Raw genomic sequence first — 19,392 nt, 5'->3', positions numbered from 1 at the left:
ACTCACTCTCCGCGCTCTCCACGCTGTCCAGGCTGCTGACGCTGTCGGCGCGGTGCAGGCCGTGGCGGTGGAGGTGCTTGTAGATGCTGAACCGCGCCTTGCGGCTGCGGCCGATCCCTTTCAGTTTGGGCAGGTCCAGAGAATCGTCGCTTCCGGCCTTCAGGTTGCTGGGGGCGGCGCCATCGACCGAGGACGCGCCCACACCGGTCGGGGCGGCCGCCGCGTCGGGCTGCTGAGGTAAGAGGTAATGCGCGCAGAGAGTCACCTACAGATGACCCAAGCCTTTTCCAAAACAATACCAGCAATACTGCCTGATTCCCTACGTCAGAAAACCACCAAACCTTCCATTCAATCTAATTATAATGGACAGCAGAGAACTTAGGCTACTATTCAATCTAACTACAATTCACAGTAGAGAACTTAGGCTACTATTCAATCTAACTACAATGCGCTGTAGAGAACTTAGGCTACCATTCAATCTAACTACAATTCACAGTAGAGAACTTAGGCTACTATTCAATCTAACTACAATGCGCTGTAGAGCACTTAGGCTACTATTCAATCTAACTACAATTCACAGAGAGAACTTAGGCTACTATTCAATCTAACTACAATGCGCTGTAGAGCACTTAGGCTACTATTCAATCTAACTACAATTCACAGTAGATAACTTAGGCTACCATTCAATCTAACTACAATTCACAGTAGAGAACTTAGGCTACTATTCAATCTAACTACAATGCGCTGTAGAGAACTTAGGCTACTATTCAATCTAACTACAATTCACAGTAGAGAACTTAGGCTACTATTCAATCTCACTACAATGCGCTGTAGAGAACTTAGGCTACTATTCAATCTTACTACAATATGCTGCAGAGAATTTAGGCTTCAGTTCAATCCAATACACTAATTATTTTCATGAAATGAACATTCTATGGATTTAGCTTGAAGCATCATTTTTTAGTTGACGTATGAGGTAATGAGGTAATGGCGCATGAGGTAATGAGCAGGATGGGAAAGAAGGGGATAAAGAGCTTGCTTTTACCTGCTCGCTTGTCATGGCCAGAGAGCGAGTGACACTGCCCACGTCCGTCAGGCGATGCTCCCTGTCGTCCCATCGGCCGTACGCCAAGTCAATGCCGCCCACGAAGGCCACGGACTGGTCAATGACGATGATTTTCTCGTGGTGCGCCCACAGGTAGACGGTGGAGGAGACGTGGTCAGGGTGTCTCATCACCTGGCAGGCGAAGGAATTAGAAAAGGGCAATCCACACACATGCACAGGCGCACAGCACAGGAGCAGAATGTGTCAGATCCACATACGTACGCACGCACGCACGCACGCACGCACGCACGCGCCTCCAGTAAGGTCAGTACCTTAATGTTTGGGTGAAGACGCATTAGAGTTCTCTTGCTGTATTCGCTGTTGATTCCCAAGGCCAGCTCCACCTCCTTGTACAGCATCACATAGATACGCACACCTTGTTGCTACAAAAAGCAAAAAACTGAAGTTAAAACGCTAGCAGGACACCAGCATGGCCATTCGCTGGAATCGCCATAAATAGCATATAATACTAGTGAAGACAGCATTGAAGATCAATAAAATCAGATTCATTCAGTAACAATGGTTTTGCTGTTGATGAGGTCACAAAGCCTTCATTTCTTTTCGAATCTGAATTAGCTACAGCACAACATGTCATTCTGCACAAATTCTACATCATTCGGCAATGTTCTTTGCTCATTTTACCTGAAGACTGGCTAAAACTGAATGGATACAGTCCGATGTATATATAGACCCAGACCAAGTTGACCGGGTGATAGTTTTAGTGAAGATTGACAATAGTTCTTAGAGTTATGAATCAGCATAACTCAGCACATTGCTAACTTTCCACCATCTCTGTTTACGGGCAGCTTCCCCTCTCTCAACCTTGCCCCCCCAAAACCAAACCCGTTACAGTTATCAGAACTTGCAGACTTCCTGAACTGTTCCTATTAAAACATACAAGTATTGCACATGTAATTTAATGCACTGTGTTGCTAAGATTTATTTTAAAATATTCACTGCCTGAAGAGTCTACTAATGCCAGACACTAATGCTACGTCCGTTTATTTTCAACACAATAAATTAGGTAAAAGCGATTTTAAAAGTTTTCATTTTCAATTTCACCACCATGGTCACGGCACATACATTTGCAAGTAGCAGTATGACATTTGAGTTTGAAATAAGTTTTATACTTCAGTTGAGTGGAGTTTGTCACCGTACATGCATGATACATTTACTTGGAGTTCAGTTGCAAGACTGCATTTTAGTTAGTGCATGAGAAATTCTCATTCCTAAAAAGCAGATTATATGCAACTCTCACAAGTGTGTCAGACGGTATTATGGTTGACACCCTTCCCTGTGAAAAACAGTATGCACTGGATTTGTTTAGAGTACAATTTCGACACACAGAAGAGCTGTGGCTAACTGCCTTTTATTTGCAACTCATTGAGGTATGAGGCAACAAGTAAAGAACTTACATGCCCAGAAACTAAGCCATTTGCGCATGAAAAACTAATTTTAATCCCCAGCGAAGAGCCACCACTTCCAAGCCAGCCAAAATGCATCCAGAGGGCTAAAGTGCGAGAACACACCGTGGCTGCATTACAAAAGGTTCTCTGCCCCCCAGGCCTAAGAGTTAGGCCTTTTATGCAGTCTAATAATTAGGCAAGCTGTAACAGCTGCCCTGACTTGCAGGGAGCCACACCTGCTACCGTGTCATGTGACTGAGGACACTGTCCGTGGTTCTGCAGCTCTCCCAGGTATCCGAAAATCACCTGAGGTGCTGAAGGGGCCAGAGCAAGATAAAGGAGCACAACTTCCTGCTTGTGCATCACCCTTCATGATCTACGTACAAGAGATAACTATGTAAACTGAGTGAGAAACATGTACCCCACACGCAAGTTAAATGTATTGTCATCTATTATGTTTCTTGAACACAAAATGAAAAATACAGAGTAAAATGAAAGCAAAATTCACTCATTTTTTTAAATGGGTATGAAAAAGTACACTGCCTCAGCCACCACAATTAGGACTACACATTTCAAGAACAATCCAGGCACACAAACACATATCTTAATATTCCTTTTTCCACTGCAGAGCTGGAGAAAGGTAAGCTCTCATGGTCAAAATGTTCAGAGGTACTTCCATGAGTCACCTCATCATGCTAACATTACTGGTGCTGGTTTAATGACTAGGCTGAAGGCAGTCCTCTCAACCTGGACAGACACCAGCATTCACTGACATTGTGAGTCACTGTTCTGGCTGACCAGTGAAATGGAACAAACAGCTCTAACCTCCCTCAAGGTCCACAGAAGGAAAGTGGTAAAGCGTAAACCGTAGGTCTGGGCCATTTAATTATTAATCGCTTGCTGTAATGGCCATCATCACCTTGTGGCGCATAGGCTTTCTTTTATTCTTTTTTTTCTTTAATTGTACCTGACATGGTAGGAAATGTAAGCTTCAGAGACCGTGTGAAATACTTCCATGGGAAAAAAAACCATCACTGCAAAATGCAGGACAACCTTGTTGCTCATGTTTTAATCAACCCCCAATACATAGCCAGTGGAGTATTTAACGCATCAGGTATAATTAAAGAGAAAAAAAAATGAAAGAAAAAATACACCACATGATGGCAATTACAGTTATTACATGCAATAATATGTTGCTGCAGTACATCGCCGAGCCCTAGTAGACCTCTCACCAGTCAGTATACCCCAAATATTTTTGGCTCTTTCAATTGCTGGCGGGCGGGGCAACTCACCGCCTTTCGCTTGAGAATGCAGTCCAGGCGCCAGCGGTTGCCCTCGACAACAGGCCTTTTCAGGAAGATTTCCGGACTCAGCCTGCAAAAACGAACATCACCCTTGACATCACCAAATGAGATCATCCTTCTTGTGCTTAGCCTAAACACCAGCAGTTCTGAATCTGGACCAGTTCCACCCCCAACACCACTCTTTTAAAGGAGCCTCTGACTGGACTCCTCCTATGAACATGATTGCAGTAGCTGATGTACCCTCGGCTGCTTCTTACATTCAGATTTCTGGCACCTACTTATAGGAAAGGCAGGCTTCATGAAACTAAAAACCAATCATTGTGATTTGCTGTGGAGAGCTAAGCCTTTTTATTGTTACAAACGAGCTGGTGATTGACAGTTCGTTGTAGCTCCAACAGACTAATGAGTTTAACGGAACCTAAACTCTCCCATCAGTCCTGACGCCTGGCTCCAGTTACAGGTGACTGTAGGCGAGCGCCATTATAGCCACTTTCCTCAGGTGATGTACGGCTTCCCAGCTGTATTGTTCACAAAGATAAATGTATCATCTTCCCAGAGGAGCCATCCATTCAACCCGCCTTTCCAAACACAGCCCATTAGGGGGGGGGAGGGGAGCTTACCTCCACTCTGCTCCCTTTTGAAATCAATACCACTTTTGACAAATTCATTATATTGAAGAATGTTTACTGGTTTATATGTTGCAGCCTCTCGCTGGAAGCTTCCCTTTGAAAATGGCACGCAATTCCCTCCAACACAATCCTGTGAGTTTGTTAAAACTATAAGCTCACAAGGGACTGGGTGGGGATGAGAAATTAAGACTCTCAGGCATAGGATCATATTAAAAACTGTGCTACACTGCACCTTGGCCTTTCAGAGCTTTCAGAAAGGGGACAAAACACCTATGAACAAGTAAAGGTCTTTTCATAGAGAAATATGATAAGGAAAACATTTTAAATATATCAAAATATATTTGAAAACACCGAAAGACTAGTGAAAAATGGCAACTTTCATCCATTAAATTTATTACACATACTGGATATGTTTTATTGCACAGTACTTTTACTCTATATTCAATTCTACACATTTAATTAATTAATATAATGCATTATAAATAAATTACGCCCTCACAAAGGTACATTTATACATTTTCCATTATGGAGTTTCCTCCCTAACTTGGAAACTGAAGCTGATTCAGCTGAGGTTTTCTGCAGAATCCTCTCTTAGCTGAAAATAAACTTTAATTCCTTTGCAGGCTTAGTTTCCTGGCACCCTGGCCAAGCGGAGCAATGCAGTGCTCGTGGAGAAAGCAGCATTTAAAACGGCCTTCAAGCAGAGACAGCAACTAACAAAAGAAGACTTGTCTCTATTTTTGGTTTCAGGGCCCAAGCGTGGGACTAGCTTTTGGATGCTTCCCTGTTTAATACACAGTACACACAGCTGTGAGTTTGCTATGAAAGACCCCAATATATTCCACAAGAGGCTGGTAATGCAAGCATTCCATGGTTTTTATGCAGCAATTTATGAATAACAAAGACAAAATAGGTCAGCTGGGTTTGAATATTAAAATCAAATATGAAATATTAAATATTTGCATTGTGTTTATAAAACACCTCAAACAGTGGAGGCTCAAGAACATGACCTTGTGGTGTGAAGGCAGTGTGAACATAGTGTGAACACACAGAGGAAGACCAACGTCTTGTCACAACACACACAAATCGTCTCATGAAGTTGTGATCGTAATTCTGATACGTACCACCAGTCTGTGATGAAGATTTCCTCTTTGGCTTCTTCGAGAGCGTTCGCGACATCCTCCATGTAGTACCTCCCATTAACATACCTGTGTAAAGACAAGTTAAAAAATACATCATTATATGTATCAGCATTCAGGAGTCACTCTTATTTTCATCCCATAAAAAAGAGCTTTGCCAACCACCGATTCCTAATGCTGTCAAAATCGAGGTTACAGTTTTTGGATGGAGGATTTTTTTTAAATGCCAATGTTCTGCAATAGAACTTAGCAGAGCCCTTCCTATGAAGGAAGCATCCTAGGAGGCAGTTTAGGCAAGTTAATAGTTTCGGACCCAACACCTACATTGTACTTTTGAGAATTTGACAAGCATTAAACATTTTTGACACTTCAAAGAAACACTCTTTGACAAACAGCCCACGTCTTTACAACAACCACAGTTATAAAAAATAAAAAAAAAACAATGTGCAACGTACGAGTTCAAAGAATAACGGCTGTCACTGCTGCCATGGGAACACATGCAGAGCTAATCGCAGTGCAGATAAAAATGGGAGGGTGGTCGAATTGGAGGAACAATGGTCGGCATGGATACCATTTGGCTGGGATGTTCTCCTGCTCGCGGGCGAAGGAACCGAAGCGGTGGTCGCGGAGGAAGGCCTTCCCGTGTTTCCGCACAAAGTCCTCGATGGCCTGACCCCACCAGCGGGCGTGTCGGTAGCTGGTGCACTTCAGCACAAGTGATCTAGAGGGCAGAGATTGGGGACGTTCAACAGCTTTCAGAGTAGCGAGGTGGAGGCTTCCGACAGAAAAGCCGTCTGGAATGGTCTTTCTCCTTCCCTCTTTCAAAATCTACGTCAGAGCTATGCAACTATGCATGGCATCCCTCCATGGTATCCACAGAAACAAAAATCTCCATATTTATCTGCCTATCAGATCTTGTGAAATTGCCCACATAAAAAGACCTGCATCAGATTGCTGTAAAAATAAAGCATTGTATGAGAGGCACACAGTTCAGTGCATGATGGAACATTCATTCAATTGTTCTATCAATATATCTTGGTGTTCTCTCAAGCAATTGGCTTACAGTGAATACTGCTCTACTGTACAAAATCATATTTTTCTTGGTACAATTTCCCAGTGTTCTTTAAATGTTTTGAGCTGAGGTGCTAACCCTGAGGAACATACTTAATGTGCCCTTTGAAATCATGTGACTACTTTGTAAAATTGAATTTCACGGGTATGGACGATTTAAATGGCTTCAATGTTCAATGAACAGACAGCCCACTCATATTCTGCACGCATTCTGAGGAAGGCATCAACCGAAATTCAGGAACAGGGGTGTGGTTAATAAAAGCCTGAACTAAATTCACTATTGCATGACTGCTTGGTGCAGTAATGTTTCGGTCCAGGCCAGGTAAAAAATAAAAATAAAAATAAAGCCTGAGCCTCCGAAGGTAAGTATCACTTTTTACTGACATAGACCAAGAAGGCAGGGTTTTCAGGACAGTTAGAAGAATACACAGAGATTGCCACTGAAATCCTCCGTAGACCACACCCATGTTTTAAACCAAGAGTATCAACGTCTGCTTTCCAACAGGTGTTTTAGAGTGCCCAGGTGCAAACTGAAGAGGTACAAAAATAATTTGTTCCATCCTCAGTTAAACTACCAAATAACTGACAAGTTTTCTCTGCATATTAACAGTATATATACGCCCTCGCCCCCCCCAATAGATTCTCTGTTAAGGGATTTACTTATTGACTGTTAAGTACTAATGAGTGAAATTGTAATCATGCAGACTCTGCACACAGTTTGGATGACACTGGCTTTGGACAGGGCTGAATGAGATAGTGAAACAGGTAATGATTATGTTCATATACCGACCTCCTTGTCTTTTCTAATGTGTTTTTTTCCATTATTGCAGCTATTACGCAGATGTAAGCTGTGATGCAAGGAAAATTTTGGTGTACAACAGACAATAAAGATCTATTGTTTTTTTTTTTGTTTGTCTGTTTTTTACAGAAATAAACCTTCTAAGATCATATTCATTCCAGCACTGTGAGGTGCAAGAAAACGTGAGCCGCCCGACAGGAGAGTACCTGGAGAGGCTGTCAATTCGAACGCCGTGTTTGGTCTCCGTGTATTTGGAGTCCATGTTGATGGTGAACTCCTTATCGACCAGCATGACGAAGGAAATGGACCCCGTGTCCGGCTTCATGTAAAGCAGAAAAGAGTCTTTGACTACCAGCCACCTGTAACGGGAGAGGGCCACAGGGCCATTCAACGTGATCATGCAGAGTCTGGGTGACAATATCAGAATCCTCAGGAATCATAAATCACAACATAATTTTTTTAAAACACAAACATATCAAAACCAGATCAGCCATTCATCATCACAGTTGAGCAGCGTAGATCAATATATAAAAAAAAAAAAACTGAAATCTATGTTAATATGTGAAAGTGTGCACGTTGGAATATTTTTCGTAAGTATGCGCAACTTTATTTAACACCCTGCAAAATGAAACGCTTGTTACATTATGTGCAGTTTCCAAGTAGGCGTACAGTTCAGTAGCTGCTGTCCAAAAACAGACGGAAAATCACCCTCATCCTCTGGCCATGATCCCAGAGGGAAAATAAAAGCCAATAGCAGGCAGTATTAAACTATTAAATCTATCCTCTACTGTATTGCAATCAATTTCTTGAATTTTAAAGCCTAATCATTTTATATAAAGGTACAATTACACTATATTTGCATGCTTATGTTACACATTAAAAGGGTTATATAAGGGTTATAACAAGGACTATATAAAATAAAATAAAAAAAGAAAATTTTTAAAAGTCCAAATCCCCCTTCCCTATTCATACTTTCCTCATACGTGTGCTCTACTTTTTAACTTCAAGAAAAACCCCTGCAAAAAATATTTATATTTATAATATTTAATATAAAAATAGTATTTAAACTATATCCCTTAAATTTAGGGATTTTTTTTTACTTTATTCTTTCAAAGTGGATTTACTGTAATAGCAGGGTTTCCAGTGTCATTTAAGACAGAAAGAACAGAGCTGGGTGAATTGGCAAAGCTTTGAAACTTGTGGCAGGTTCCAGAGAGACGTTAATAACAGTGTTTAAGGATAGTGGTGTGTGTGCGCCTGCTTGAAGGAAGATAACAGATGGTCCCCCCATCTCAATGCCAGGGTGTTCTGGCAGTCAAACCACCCCCCCCCCCCCGGCCCCCCAACCCCCACCTTCACCCTCCAGGGAGAACTGAGGCAATGGGAATTCATGACTGTGCCGGTTAGCCAAACCACACATGCCCCTCCCCCCGCCCCCTCTCAACTCCGCCCTCCAGTGAGAACTGAAGCTATGGGAGTTCACAGCCATGAATGCAAGGCAGGCAGGAGGCGTAACGGACTGACCGTTTGGACCAGCGGTAGCAGACTTGGGTGTGACCGCAGCAGTTCATTCCTGGGATGCGATGGCCGCCCGACCGCTTTTGGACCATGCCTTCCCTGAGAATAAGACACAGACACAGGATGGTTTCATCAGCCATTTCTAACAACACGCCAACTGAAGTTGCCCTTATAGATGATTATCAGACCCCGCACGCACATTAGTGTAAATATATCGCTATAAAGCGGCAACTTCCTAACTGGCTTTTTCAACACTGCTGCAATAAGTCAATGAACTTTCAATGGTTGTGGCAAAACTTCATATAAATCCCATACAGCACTAGCTCAGTAAAAACACATGGTGGCACTGTAGAGCTCCAAATATAAACCAGTCCCTTCATGCTCAAAAACAGTGATAGCCAACAAATGTGAAAAAAACTAATGTGCCACAAATTTGCCAAAACCAGTCATTTAAAACTGCAAATTTAAACAATCATAATTTGTGCCTTACTTGAGCTCAAAATGCAAAACCAAAGCCCTTAAGTCTCCTCACAGACAAGATATTTGCCTCAAAGACCCGTGAGTCTAACATACTGGATTACCCACAGTTTAGAATTTTAAAACAATGTGAACTAAAAATGACATTTCCTCTGAGACCATTTGAGATGTCAATAGGCCACTTCCCCCACCCCCAACTCTCTCTCAATATCTCTTAAGGAAAGCCTCAAATATTCTCTTAAGATAACAAAAGCCAGGACAAAAGGCTACTTCCCAAGGTACAGTATAGCAAAAAAGGAAAAAACATCAGAACAAGAAACAGGATGCATGTCTTACAGGCCCTTTGGTCCCAGATCCTGGATGAAGGAAAGTTGGCTCACATCTATAAACTCCATCTGAATGAAAGGAAGCCATCATTACTTTCGACCACTGATCACAGTTTATCCTCCACATGTTTGCCAGCACCAAATGCAGATGAAAATAACACCCCTAATACAGTTACAACAAGGAAGCTATTTAGCAGTCTGGAGAGATAATTAAGATGTCCTTGATAACTGAATTATGAAGACCACTTCAGTACGAGCACGAGGGAGCGTGAATTATACCTCACAATGTAATTTCCCCCAACCGCGGCGTCTCATTTAGAATACTGATCTGTGCACAGAGGGCTCGTTACAGATTAGTCAATATGCGCTAATCGCTATTTAACATTTTACTGATTGCTATTTATTCAGATGCACGTTGTTCTGCAATAAAAATGACTTACCGTGGCAAGGTAGTTCCTGTATACAGACATTTTTAGGAGGTTATTCAAGTATTCCTCTAGCTGTTTCTGGAAATGGACGACAAAAGAGATTTAGGAAGTTCAGACAAGTGATGGGTTTTTAGAGGCAAGTAGCTTCAGGAAAGAGCTCTAGATAGGTGTCTGATTGATATATTAGGCCTTGGATTGGAGTTTGAACTGTGGATTTATTCAGGTGGCTGAGTAGGCTTCTCATTGGTGAACTAGGCCCTGGACCAGTGTTTGGTTAGTGGGTTTATTCTAGAACAGTGTTTAGTGGGTATCAATTCTGAAAGAGTGACTACAGAAGCAATGAAATACCAGAAAACATGGCACCTCTGAACCTGTATAAAAATACTAAGCGCAAGATCAAATGTTGACAATGAAAATAAGGTTTCAAATTCAACCGTAGCAGACGCTTACGGCCACAGACTGACCTTTCGGCTCGACACTTGATCCACTCTGACCAGCTCATCCTCTCCACCCCGAGGCAGGCTGGGCATCTCCCTTGCCTCACTCTTCTTAATGCTCTTCCTCCTCGCTGTATGACTGAGGGGGAGGGAGGGAGGCAGAGAGGGAGAGAGAGAGAGGGAGAGAAAGAGAGCGAGAGAGAGAGAAATCCATTATCTTGCAGTTGAATCAGTTTCATCAATAATCTATATTGTACATTCCTGTAATTCTGTAAAATTTGAAAATTTGAGAGAAAGAGAGAGAGCCGGGAGAGGGAGGAGGGAGAATGGGTGAAAGAGGCAGAAGGAAGGACGAAGAGACAGAAGTGGAAGGGTACCCAACAGAGTGAGGGGGAGGGAGAGACGTAGGAGAGAAAGAGACAAAGGGAAGACAGCGTGGGACAGGGAGAGGAGGAGAGGAAGGTAACAGTAAAGAAGCAGGGGAGGGGAAGAGGAAGGATGAGAGAAAATATATAAAGGGACAGAAAAGGGGGCAGAGAGATTATCTACAACATCCTAATTACAACCTTTCCTAGGAAAAGTTGATGATTTTCAAAATAGAACTTTCTGATGTCCACAGCACCCATCCATGACAGACAGGCTTGCGATGTCCAACCAGAAACATTGCTCTCCCAAATGAAGCGAGGGTGCCTTGGGGGAGAGGCGGCGGGCGCGGCTCACCTGCGTGAGGGCAGGGGGATGCGCAGGAAGGTTTTGTAGCGCAGGAGCTCCCGGTGGAGCTCCAGAAAGTGCTTCTCCTTTCTCTTCACTATCCAGGTGAAGTTCCCATGTCTCATCTCGATCTTGAAGACAGCCGGGAGCGTCTGTGGGGAAAGCGACACGTTCCCATCACTCGCTGGAGGCTCTCTGGATTTTCCCACCGTTCGCAACAAAGCCGTTCCTCAAGACGCACAGATTTCTTGTCAGCGAGCCAAAGCAAATATTATACAAATAAACTATAACACAATTGTGCTTTTTGGGCCGTCTGACTAGTTGGGACACCTATGTGTTCTACTGTGGCAGGGACACACAGGTTTGAACTAACCTGCAATATTATAGCTTTGCAAACCTGTGTCACTATTCACACTATACAAAATCCTCCAATACACTGAGTTGAGGGTGTTACCACTTTCTCGACCAGAATAAATCAACCTCAAAAAATAGTTGGCCATCTCAAGGAGCTGCCGAACTAAAATGAGAAGAATGCATAACATGTCCTTGACCAGATCCTTCCCTGTAGATGTTTATTCAGAAAGCCAGCCTGTCTAGACTGCTTTAATGAGAGCAGTTCTCCTGATGACTCTCGGCCACCCTGACCTTTGACATGCTCCTCTGAGCGGAGATTTGGAATCGGTTCTGGGCAGCGTTGAAGCGCTCCACATCCAAGATTTTGGCGGTAACTGGGGCGGAGGTGAGGTAGACCAGGGCGTCCGTCTCCTTGAAGCCTTTGGTGTTGTACACAGCGGAGAACGGGATCCGGGCATCACCTGAAGCGGAGGGAAAGGCACGTCACGACCTGTCCGGGTGCACTTAAGCGAGTGTGCAGGGGGTGGGGGGGGGGGGTGGGGAGGTAGCCGCTATCTGAAGCTTGGGTATCTCAGAGCGTCTTTCTTGAAGCATGACACACTGCATGTCTACGCATGCTGGAGTCACCTGTGTCATTCTTTCAGGGACTGTAACCTGATCCCCCACCCGTGTAGGTTTCATTCCGCAGCTAAGGCCTCCAGCAGGACAGCCATCACGCGACCCTATCCTCCCCCAATCCCCCGCCCCTCCTCCACCCCCGAGCTGAACCGGTGCCTTTCTTCCCCCCCCCCCCGTACCGTTGTGGTTGGTGTCAAAGTCCACCTCCTCCTCGCCTTCGAAGTCCAGTTCCCGGGTGTCCAGGTTCTCCACGACGTCGCTCATGGTTGCGGTTGTTAGATTCTGGGTGCTGGGTGTGGCTTCGGTCTGACGTAGCATGCTCAGTGCTCAGCCCGCGGGGCAGGCGTTGCCTGCGGGGGGAGAAGAGTGGGATGACAACACAACAAACGTCATTTAAATCCCTCCAGTCTCCGCACAGCATTTCCAAAGGTGCTAGCTGTAGCAGACAAGCACCAAGCACCCCTGCCAATTTGCTACCTGCATTTCCTGTGCCAAGTTCCCTTTGGGAGAGTTTAACAGCACCCAACATGATGTGTCACTGCATAAATAAAAAAAAACCTCTTTGTCTGGGTCATTCATTGGAAATGGATTTCCACATTCATGTCTAATCCACATTGTTGGATAATTATTATAACAGTGGCTTTAAAAACCTGACACCTGATCATAACAGGCTCTCTTCCAGGTTGGCACAATGGAATCCTTTATGGAATCCAATTGGCTCACATGCATCCAGTCCAACATATAGAATGCAATCAATTTGTAAATAATATAGAACAGGGGTGAATTAGTAAATGAGAGACTGTAAACAGCAGGAACCAGACGGATGCTGCATATCTACAGGGACAGTGCACTAGTCTGAACTCGCCCCCAAAGTCCTTCAAAGCATCCTGAGAATTTGATGAGAAATCCAAACAGCGAGGGACAGCAAGATTAGAGGACAACACCCTCATCTGCCACAAGGAAATGTTGGGGCCTGCTGGGGTGATAAGAACCAGAAAGCAAAGGTCCACAACTCCACATCCAAAAATCACGACTCAAATTAGAACAGAATACAATTCCCACAGTAGAAGGCAGTCTAGGGGTCGCGTATCCTGCACACTGTTCATGTGTTGAGCAAGCCCATAGTTCTGGGGTAGGGGTTATGCACGAGAGGTTTCCAAACTTCCACATCCACGACGCACTTAAGAAGCGAATACATGTTTATTCATTAAAGAGTTGCAGTATGCACAGTACATTACACAAACCAGGACAATATTAAACTCAGTTAGATTGAATTGGCTGTAATCATTTATTTTATTTTTTTAATACCGCAGGGTCTTATGAACAGCCTTCACATATCAACACAGACCCACAATCAGGGGCCAAGCCAGAGTCACATGACCATCAAACTGCAGTCCCAGAGATATCCTCAGTAAAATGAATTAAAAAAATTCCTGCACTTCAAGTCCACCTGAGCTGGTGTAACAGCCAGTGGGGTGCGTCAGGCACACAATGTAAGCAGAGCAGTGACATGTTAACAGTACACTGCCTTCAGTCTCAGAAGATTTCAGACCTCACACCATTTATAACTTGGTACCTGGCCCTGGTAAAGTAAGCATGATAGAATAAAGCTGAGATTTTTATTTCAAGGTTATTATCAAGTGCTCACTTTGACACATTTTTTTTGTTATTTACAAACCATCATAACTTAATTTTTCCATTATTATTCCCCCACAGCTCCCACAAGGCCTAGAATAAAGTCTGATATTTACAAAGCAAACAAGTCAAATAATGCCCGTTATATGATGGTAAGACAAAAAAATACAGTATACAAGCAGAGAGCTCTCAAAGGGTCTCTCCCTTTCTGGTTTTCCAGAACTTCCAATTTTAATTAGTCAATGTGCTAATTAATTTAGTCAGTTGAACATTTTCTAATACTTCTGCAAAGATTAAAAAGCCAACGCACGTGGAATCCAAGGCCTACACTGAAATTGTTTGCAGCAATGAACAATGAGCCATCCGCACTTGTAAATCCACACGGCTAACTAACTATCTGGACAAATTAGCAAGGAGAACTGGTGGGGAAGAATATTTGCACACTGCCTCTGCCTGAAGCAATATTACAATGGTGAGTAAAGGGTTCTGAGGTAAGATGGCTGGCGCAAACTCAATTTAACAGGAATTTAAAGAAACATTTATTGCCTCGGTCAAGCTTGGGAGACTCGATGCCCAGATCAAATGCTTAAAAAGCTGAAAGGCCATTAATCAGACTGAGCTCTTGATCAAAGCTCTTGCATACATGGCTGAAAGTGCCGGCTGTGAGGCGGCGTTTCCGGTGAATGCACCGGCCCTCCATGCAGGGGCACGCGCCCTGGATTCGAATCCTGACGTCGCCAACGGCAACGATTGTTGGCAGCCCAACAATTGTTGGGTGGCGCACGATTGGTCAAAGGGCCGCCAGAGAGGGAGGGCTCGAGTCGGTGCTTTCCCATTGCACGGCAGCCCCTCCTCTGGTCGAATGGGTGCCCGCGAATAGCCAGTGCCACCTGCGTGAGTAGCGCATTCCTCCTCTGTGACTGTGCTAGCTACATGCATAGCAGATGACAGACAAGCCAGCCTGAGCCTTCCCAATTTGACCAACTGACTGTGAAGGAGGATGGGACAGTCTTCCATTGCAGCTATACAGACTACGGAACATAAAAACATAATACATAATGATGAAAACTCAGCCCATTTAATGCTAACAGTCACGTACAAATGACAATCCTAGATCTATAAAGAAAAAGGGGGATGAAAAAAACAAGAACAAAAAAAACAACAAAAAGGCCGTTGCGCAACAGCGCTAGGCTAGCAGGAGAATGGCAGCTCAAGGTCACCAATGCTCCGCCTGCGCTGATTCGGCTCGATAAGTTCGTGCCAAACCGGACGAGACGTCTTGCCATGTCATGCACACTCGGAATCCCCACCCGTTTTGTCTGAAGCAGTAAAAGTCTAAAACCGTAAACCTGCGCGTGATGCAGTGCCAGGATAGCCGTATCAGGCACCGCCAGCCTTAGCCACGCACACGGCTGCTATTACAGGAACAGTTCAATGAAAGGGCCTCTACGCAATACATAACCACATCAGTCACAGATACTCTCGGTGGATACCAGGAGTACCAAGGGATCTATCTTTAAACTATCTATCGCTGCTTAACTTAGCAGGGTTCACGAACCTCCATCTTAACACACGACCACTTTTTGGTGTACAAGGAGTGCGCACAAACGCACATACAGGCACACCGCTGGCCGGTTGAATAATGGCTGCATGTAAAGCATATGCTTACACGGTGCAGGTCAGCAGCCAGTAGGAACAGTAGCTTGAACTAATGTTGACAGAGATGGTTACTCTCTGTATCCTGTGCACTACTTGGAAACAAAGGGACTTGGTTTCCAAGTTGAAAGAGAGAAAAGAGAGAAAGCGAGGTGAAGAGAGGAGGGAAAGAAAGTGAATGACTGATAACAATAACATACAGAAAGAAAGACAGATGGGGGGAGGGGGTTGGGTGTCAGCCTGTGATTTTAAACTCGTAGGTCAGACGCTCTCTCTGAGTTAATGATCCAATGCCACTCTATGGGAGCAACCTCACTGCACTTCTGTAACATATCGAAGAAGAGCACAGGAACTTGTCATCAGGCCTATGTACACGACAGGCATTCAACATTAACTGTGCTCCTTCTCTTCCCCTCAATTTCTCACACAGTACCATTATCACAGGGCTTGGCTTTCTGGGTAAAATTTGACAGTCAGCACGGCCCTGAATTTCAGTCTTAGGAATTAATGACAGTGTAGGAATGGAACAGAACGCTCACTGCTGAGGAAGAAGAGTGGTGATGGATAAAAGTGTGAAGCTGTTGCGTAGAAGTGTGAAGTTTCTTGTGTTGTTCACACATCGCCGTCGCTTGCTCTTCAAATGGCCAGAAAAAGGCAATAGAGCGAGTCATAGACAAACAGCAGTCTACCAAGCCCTGAACACCACACACAGCTCTGCTACTTATAATCCATACACAGCTCTGCTATTCCTATGCTACACGCAGCTCCCCTGCTCCTATGCTACATGCAGCTCCCCTGCTCCTATGCCACACACAGCTCACCTGCTCCTGTGCTACACACTGGTCCCCTGCTCCTATGCAACACACAGCTCCCCTGCTACACACAGCTCTGCTGCACTAAGCTACACACAGCTCCCCTGCTCCTATGCTACACACAGTTCCCCTGCTCCTGTGCAACACACAGCTCTGCTGCACTAAGCTACACACAGTTACCCTGCTCCTGTGCTACACACAGCTCTCCTGCTGCTATGCTACACACAGCTCCCCTGCTACACACAGCTCCCCTGCTCCTATGCTACACACAGCTCCCCTGCTCCTTTGCTACACACAGCTCCCCTGCTCCTATGCTACACACAGCTCCCCTGCTCCTATGCTACACACAGCTCCCCTGCTCCTATGCTACACACAGCTCCCCTGCTCCTATGCTACACACAGCTCCCCTGCTCCTATGCTACACACAGCTCCCCTGCTCCTATGCTACACACAGTAATGCTGCTCCTGTGCTACACACAGCTCCCCTGCTCCTTTGCTACACACAGCTCCCCTGCTCCTATGCTACACACAGCTCCCCTGCTCCTATGCTACGCACAGTAATGCTGCTCCTATGCAACACACAGCTCCCCTGCTCCTATGCTACACACAGTAATGCTGCTCCGGCTCCACCCACAACACAGTAATCTGCACACTTTTCCTGACATACACAGTCAAACTACTCCCTCTTCATTATAGATGTTATTTAGCACTATATGCATGATTTACATGCAGTACATGAATGAGGAACATATTGATGCTGTTAAAACAACAGTTCTTTCAAGGGTGAACGACATGATAATAAAAGTACATGTAATATTATGTACATTAAATGTAGATAAACATATAAGCAGCATATCCTCCTGTACAGGAATCCATCTTGCATTAATATATTGTATATTCCTATATATAAATACACATACATTCCTTTTGTCCTCAGATGCCACGTCTACAAGTGTGTGCAAGTGTGAAGGAAGCACACCATTTCCATAACAACCCGATATAAGAATAAACTCAGTTCAGACTCAAACTGCAAGTAACCAATCCCAGATGGCTGGATTCTATGCGGAGCACTGAGAGCATTTAAATGCCTGTCACCGTCAGTCGAAAGGAAATATTTCCAGTGGTTTGAATTAACCAGCCCATGCCTGCTTCCCAAAGACACAATGGAGGCTGTTTCAGGAGTTGGTTTGCTCATAGTAGCCTATATGTTTTGAGAGAACTGGCTAGCGACAATGCTGAATAATAATTAGGCAAGGGTATTACAGACAGAAGTTAACTGAAGCCTTCAAACTTGTCCAAGTCACTGTACTTCAGACGTCTCAGCCGTTTCATTTCCTCTGTGCTTGTACATATTCTTTCTCTGTGTCACTGCAGGCCACTGAGGGAGTAGCATTTGCTGGCTAATTAATGCTGTTCCTGCCTTGCAACTTTTGTTTTTTATTTTTTTAAACTGCACTCTACACTTTTGTTTTAAAAGCAAAGTAATTATAGCAACATATTTTTATTTATATTTACAAACTTTTGAAACATTGAAACAGTGTTTTTAATGTCATTATGTTCTGTTGATTACCCTGGTATGACATTCTCAAACAACAAATAATATTCATGTGGCATTCCGTGCCATATCACGCAACGGAAAGTTCTGGATGACGGTGAAACCTGCTTTTGTTGGCAAAACACCCGAAAATCCCTCTCCTGTTTCCTGCCACACAGGAACAGCCAAGCCCTGAAGATGGGAGTGGCACCATGGAAGCATTCGCTCTCTCTATGGTGACATCTCATGTGGTCAAGCCAATCCTGGAGAAACTCACTGGGGTAAAAAAAATGAGGAAAAAGCTCAAAAACCATGCCTGAACAGGGCTCTCATCGGGTACCCTGTTATCTTCCAGTAGGGGTTACGTGAGAAATTGTAACGGACATCTTATTGGGTGGTGGCAACCGTCACTGTGGACATGCTGCTGGGGAATGTGTTTAAAGGGGCAACTGAGGCTTCTCTACATTAAACCTATCCAAATGGGGGGCAGGGAGGGGGGTGGTCCAGGCCCAGAAGGGGTCATGGTGTGTAAAGGGGGCTGACTGTGACCAGTCACCCCCGAGAATCTGACCTGCTTCGTTTTGCAGCTTCGGAATTTCGCGAGGTCCAGGCGAAAATTCCTCCCGATCGCCGTCCTCTCATGGCATTAGGACACAAAAATGTGAAACATTCTGATGCTAGAATTCCGACGACAGGAACGGCTGCTTCTCAAGGGTTTCTAGGGACAGCTGCGACCAAAGCCCCATGGACACAAACCCAGTTCCTGTAGTAGTGTAATCATTACACAGTTCATTACAGAGTCTAATTTCTTTCAAATGAACCCATGACCTTTCAAAAACACCCCAAGAAAGCAATTAGGATCTTCTATAAGATACGCATACAGGGACTGTAAATACAGCTGTACCGTTTGCAAAAGCATAAGCCCGAAAGAATGGATCTGCTACGAAACTAAATTTGGAGGCATGAATGGGTGAAGACAAGAGAAAGAACACGTGACTTGGATCAGCTCCCTTACACCACACTGCGCTTTGAATTAAATACAGTTACTTCCAGTCTCTGAAGTCATGCCCAAAACAGCTGAAGGCATTACAACAGAGATGCCGGCAATACTCAGGTCCCACCGAACCGGTTCCCCCAGTCAGACTCGGCCCCACCTTTCCACCCGGAGGATTGAGGGCCCGTCGCAGAGCCTTCCCAAAGACCCAGACTGCTCCTCTAAAAGTTCTGGAAAAAACCCTAAAATTTATGGCTAATTTCTCCAAAATCTAAAGCTGGAAGTTGACTTACGTACCTGGTACTGTATATAGGAGTGGTCATGACCTCTCCTTACAGGTTAACAATAGTCAGTAGGTGGACAGCTTGTATGTTTTGAGGCTAAATAATGTTTAGCCTCAAAACAAATCATGCAAATCAGAGGTACTTCAACTGAATGC

At 44.4% G+C, this 19,392-nt stretch overlaps 1 protein-coding gene across 4 annotated transcripts in view; it reads right to left on the bottom strand.

The window, feature by feature from the left end:
• Positions 1 to 19,392, bottom strand: part of pld1a (phospholipase D1a) — a 49,684-nt gene that overhangs the window by 19,362 nt on the left and 10,930 nt on the right. For 3 of the 4 annotated variants that reach the window (XM_064338737.1, XM_064338738.1, XM_064338736.1), the window contains exons 2-15: positions 12,502 to 12,672; positions 11,996 to 12,165; positions 11,360 to 11,502; positions 10,667 to 10,778; positions 10,215 to 10,280; positions 9,785 to 9,843; positions 8,978 to 9,070; positions 7,660 to 7,812; positions 6,155 to 6,304; positions 5,569 to 5,652; positions 3,804 to 3,885; positions 1,378 to 1,488; positions 1,046 to 1,237; positions 7 to 232 (exon numbers count right to left, since the gene is read on the bottom strand). In XM_064338737.1, the coding sequence (XP_064194807.1) occupies positions 7 to 232; positions 1,046 to 1,237; positions 1,378 to 1,488; positions 3,804 to 3,885; positions 5,569 to 5,652; positions 6,155 to 6,304; positions 7,660 to 7,812; positions 8,978 to 9,070; positions 9,785 to 9,843; positions 10,215 to 10,280; positions 10,667 to 10,778; positions 11,360 to 11,502; positions 11,996 to 12,165; positions 12,502 to 12,640 (1,780 nt within the window). In that variant the 5' untranslated portion in view covers positions 12,641 to 12,672. The remainder of the gene's footprint in view (positions 1 to 6; positions 233 to 1,045; positions 1,238 to 1,377; positions 1,489 to 3,803; positions 3,886 to 5,568; positions 5,653 to 6,154; positions 6,305 to 7,659; positions 7,813 to 8,977; positions 9,071 to 9,784; positions 9,844 to 10,214; positions 10,281 to 10,666; positions 10,779 to 11,359; positions 11,503 to 11,995; positions 12,166 to 12,501; positions 12,673 to 19,392) is intronic. The other variant, XM_064338741.1, reaches the window with a different exon arrangement.

Source organism: Anguilla rostrata, chromosome 6, assembly GCF_018555375.3.
Source record: "Anguilla rostrata isolate EN2019 chromosome 6, ASM1855537v3, whole genome shotgun sequence".
In the NCBI taxonomy this organism is placed as follows: Eukaryota; Metazoa; Chordata; class Actinopteri; order Anguilliformes; family Anguillidae; genus Anguilla; species Anguilla rostrata.
This window is presented reverse-complemented; position numbering and strand designations above follow the sequence as displayed.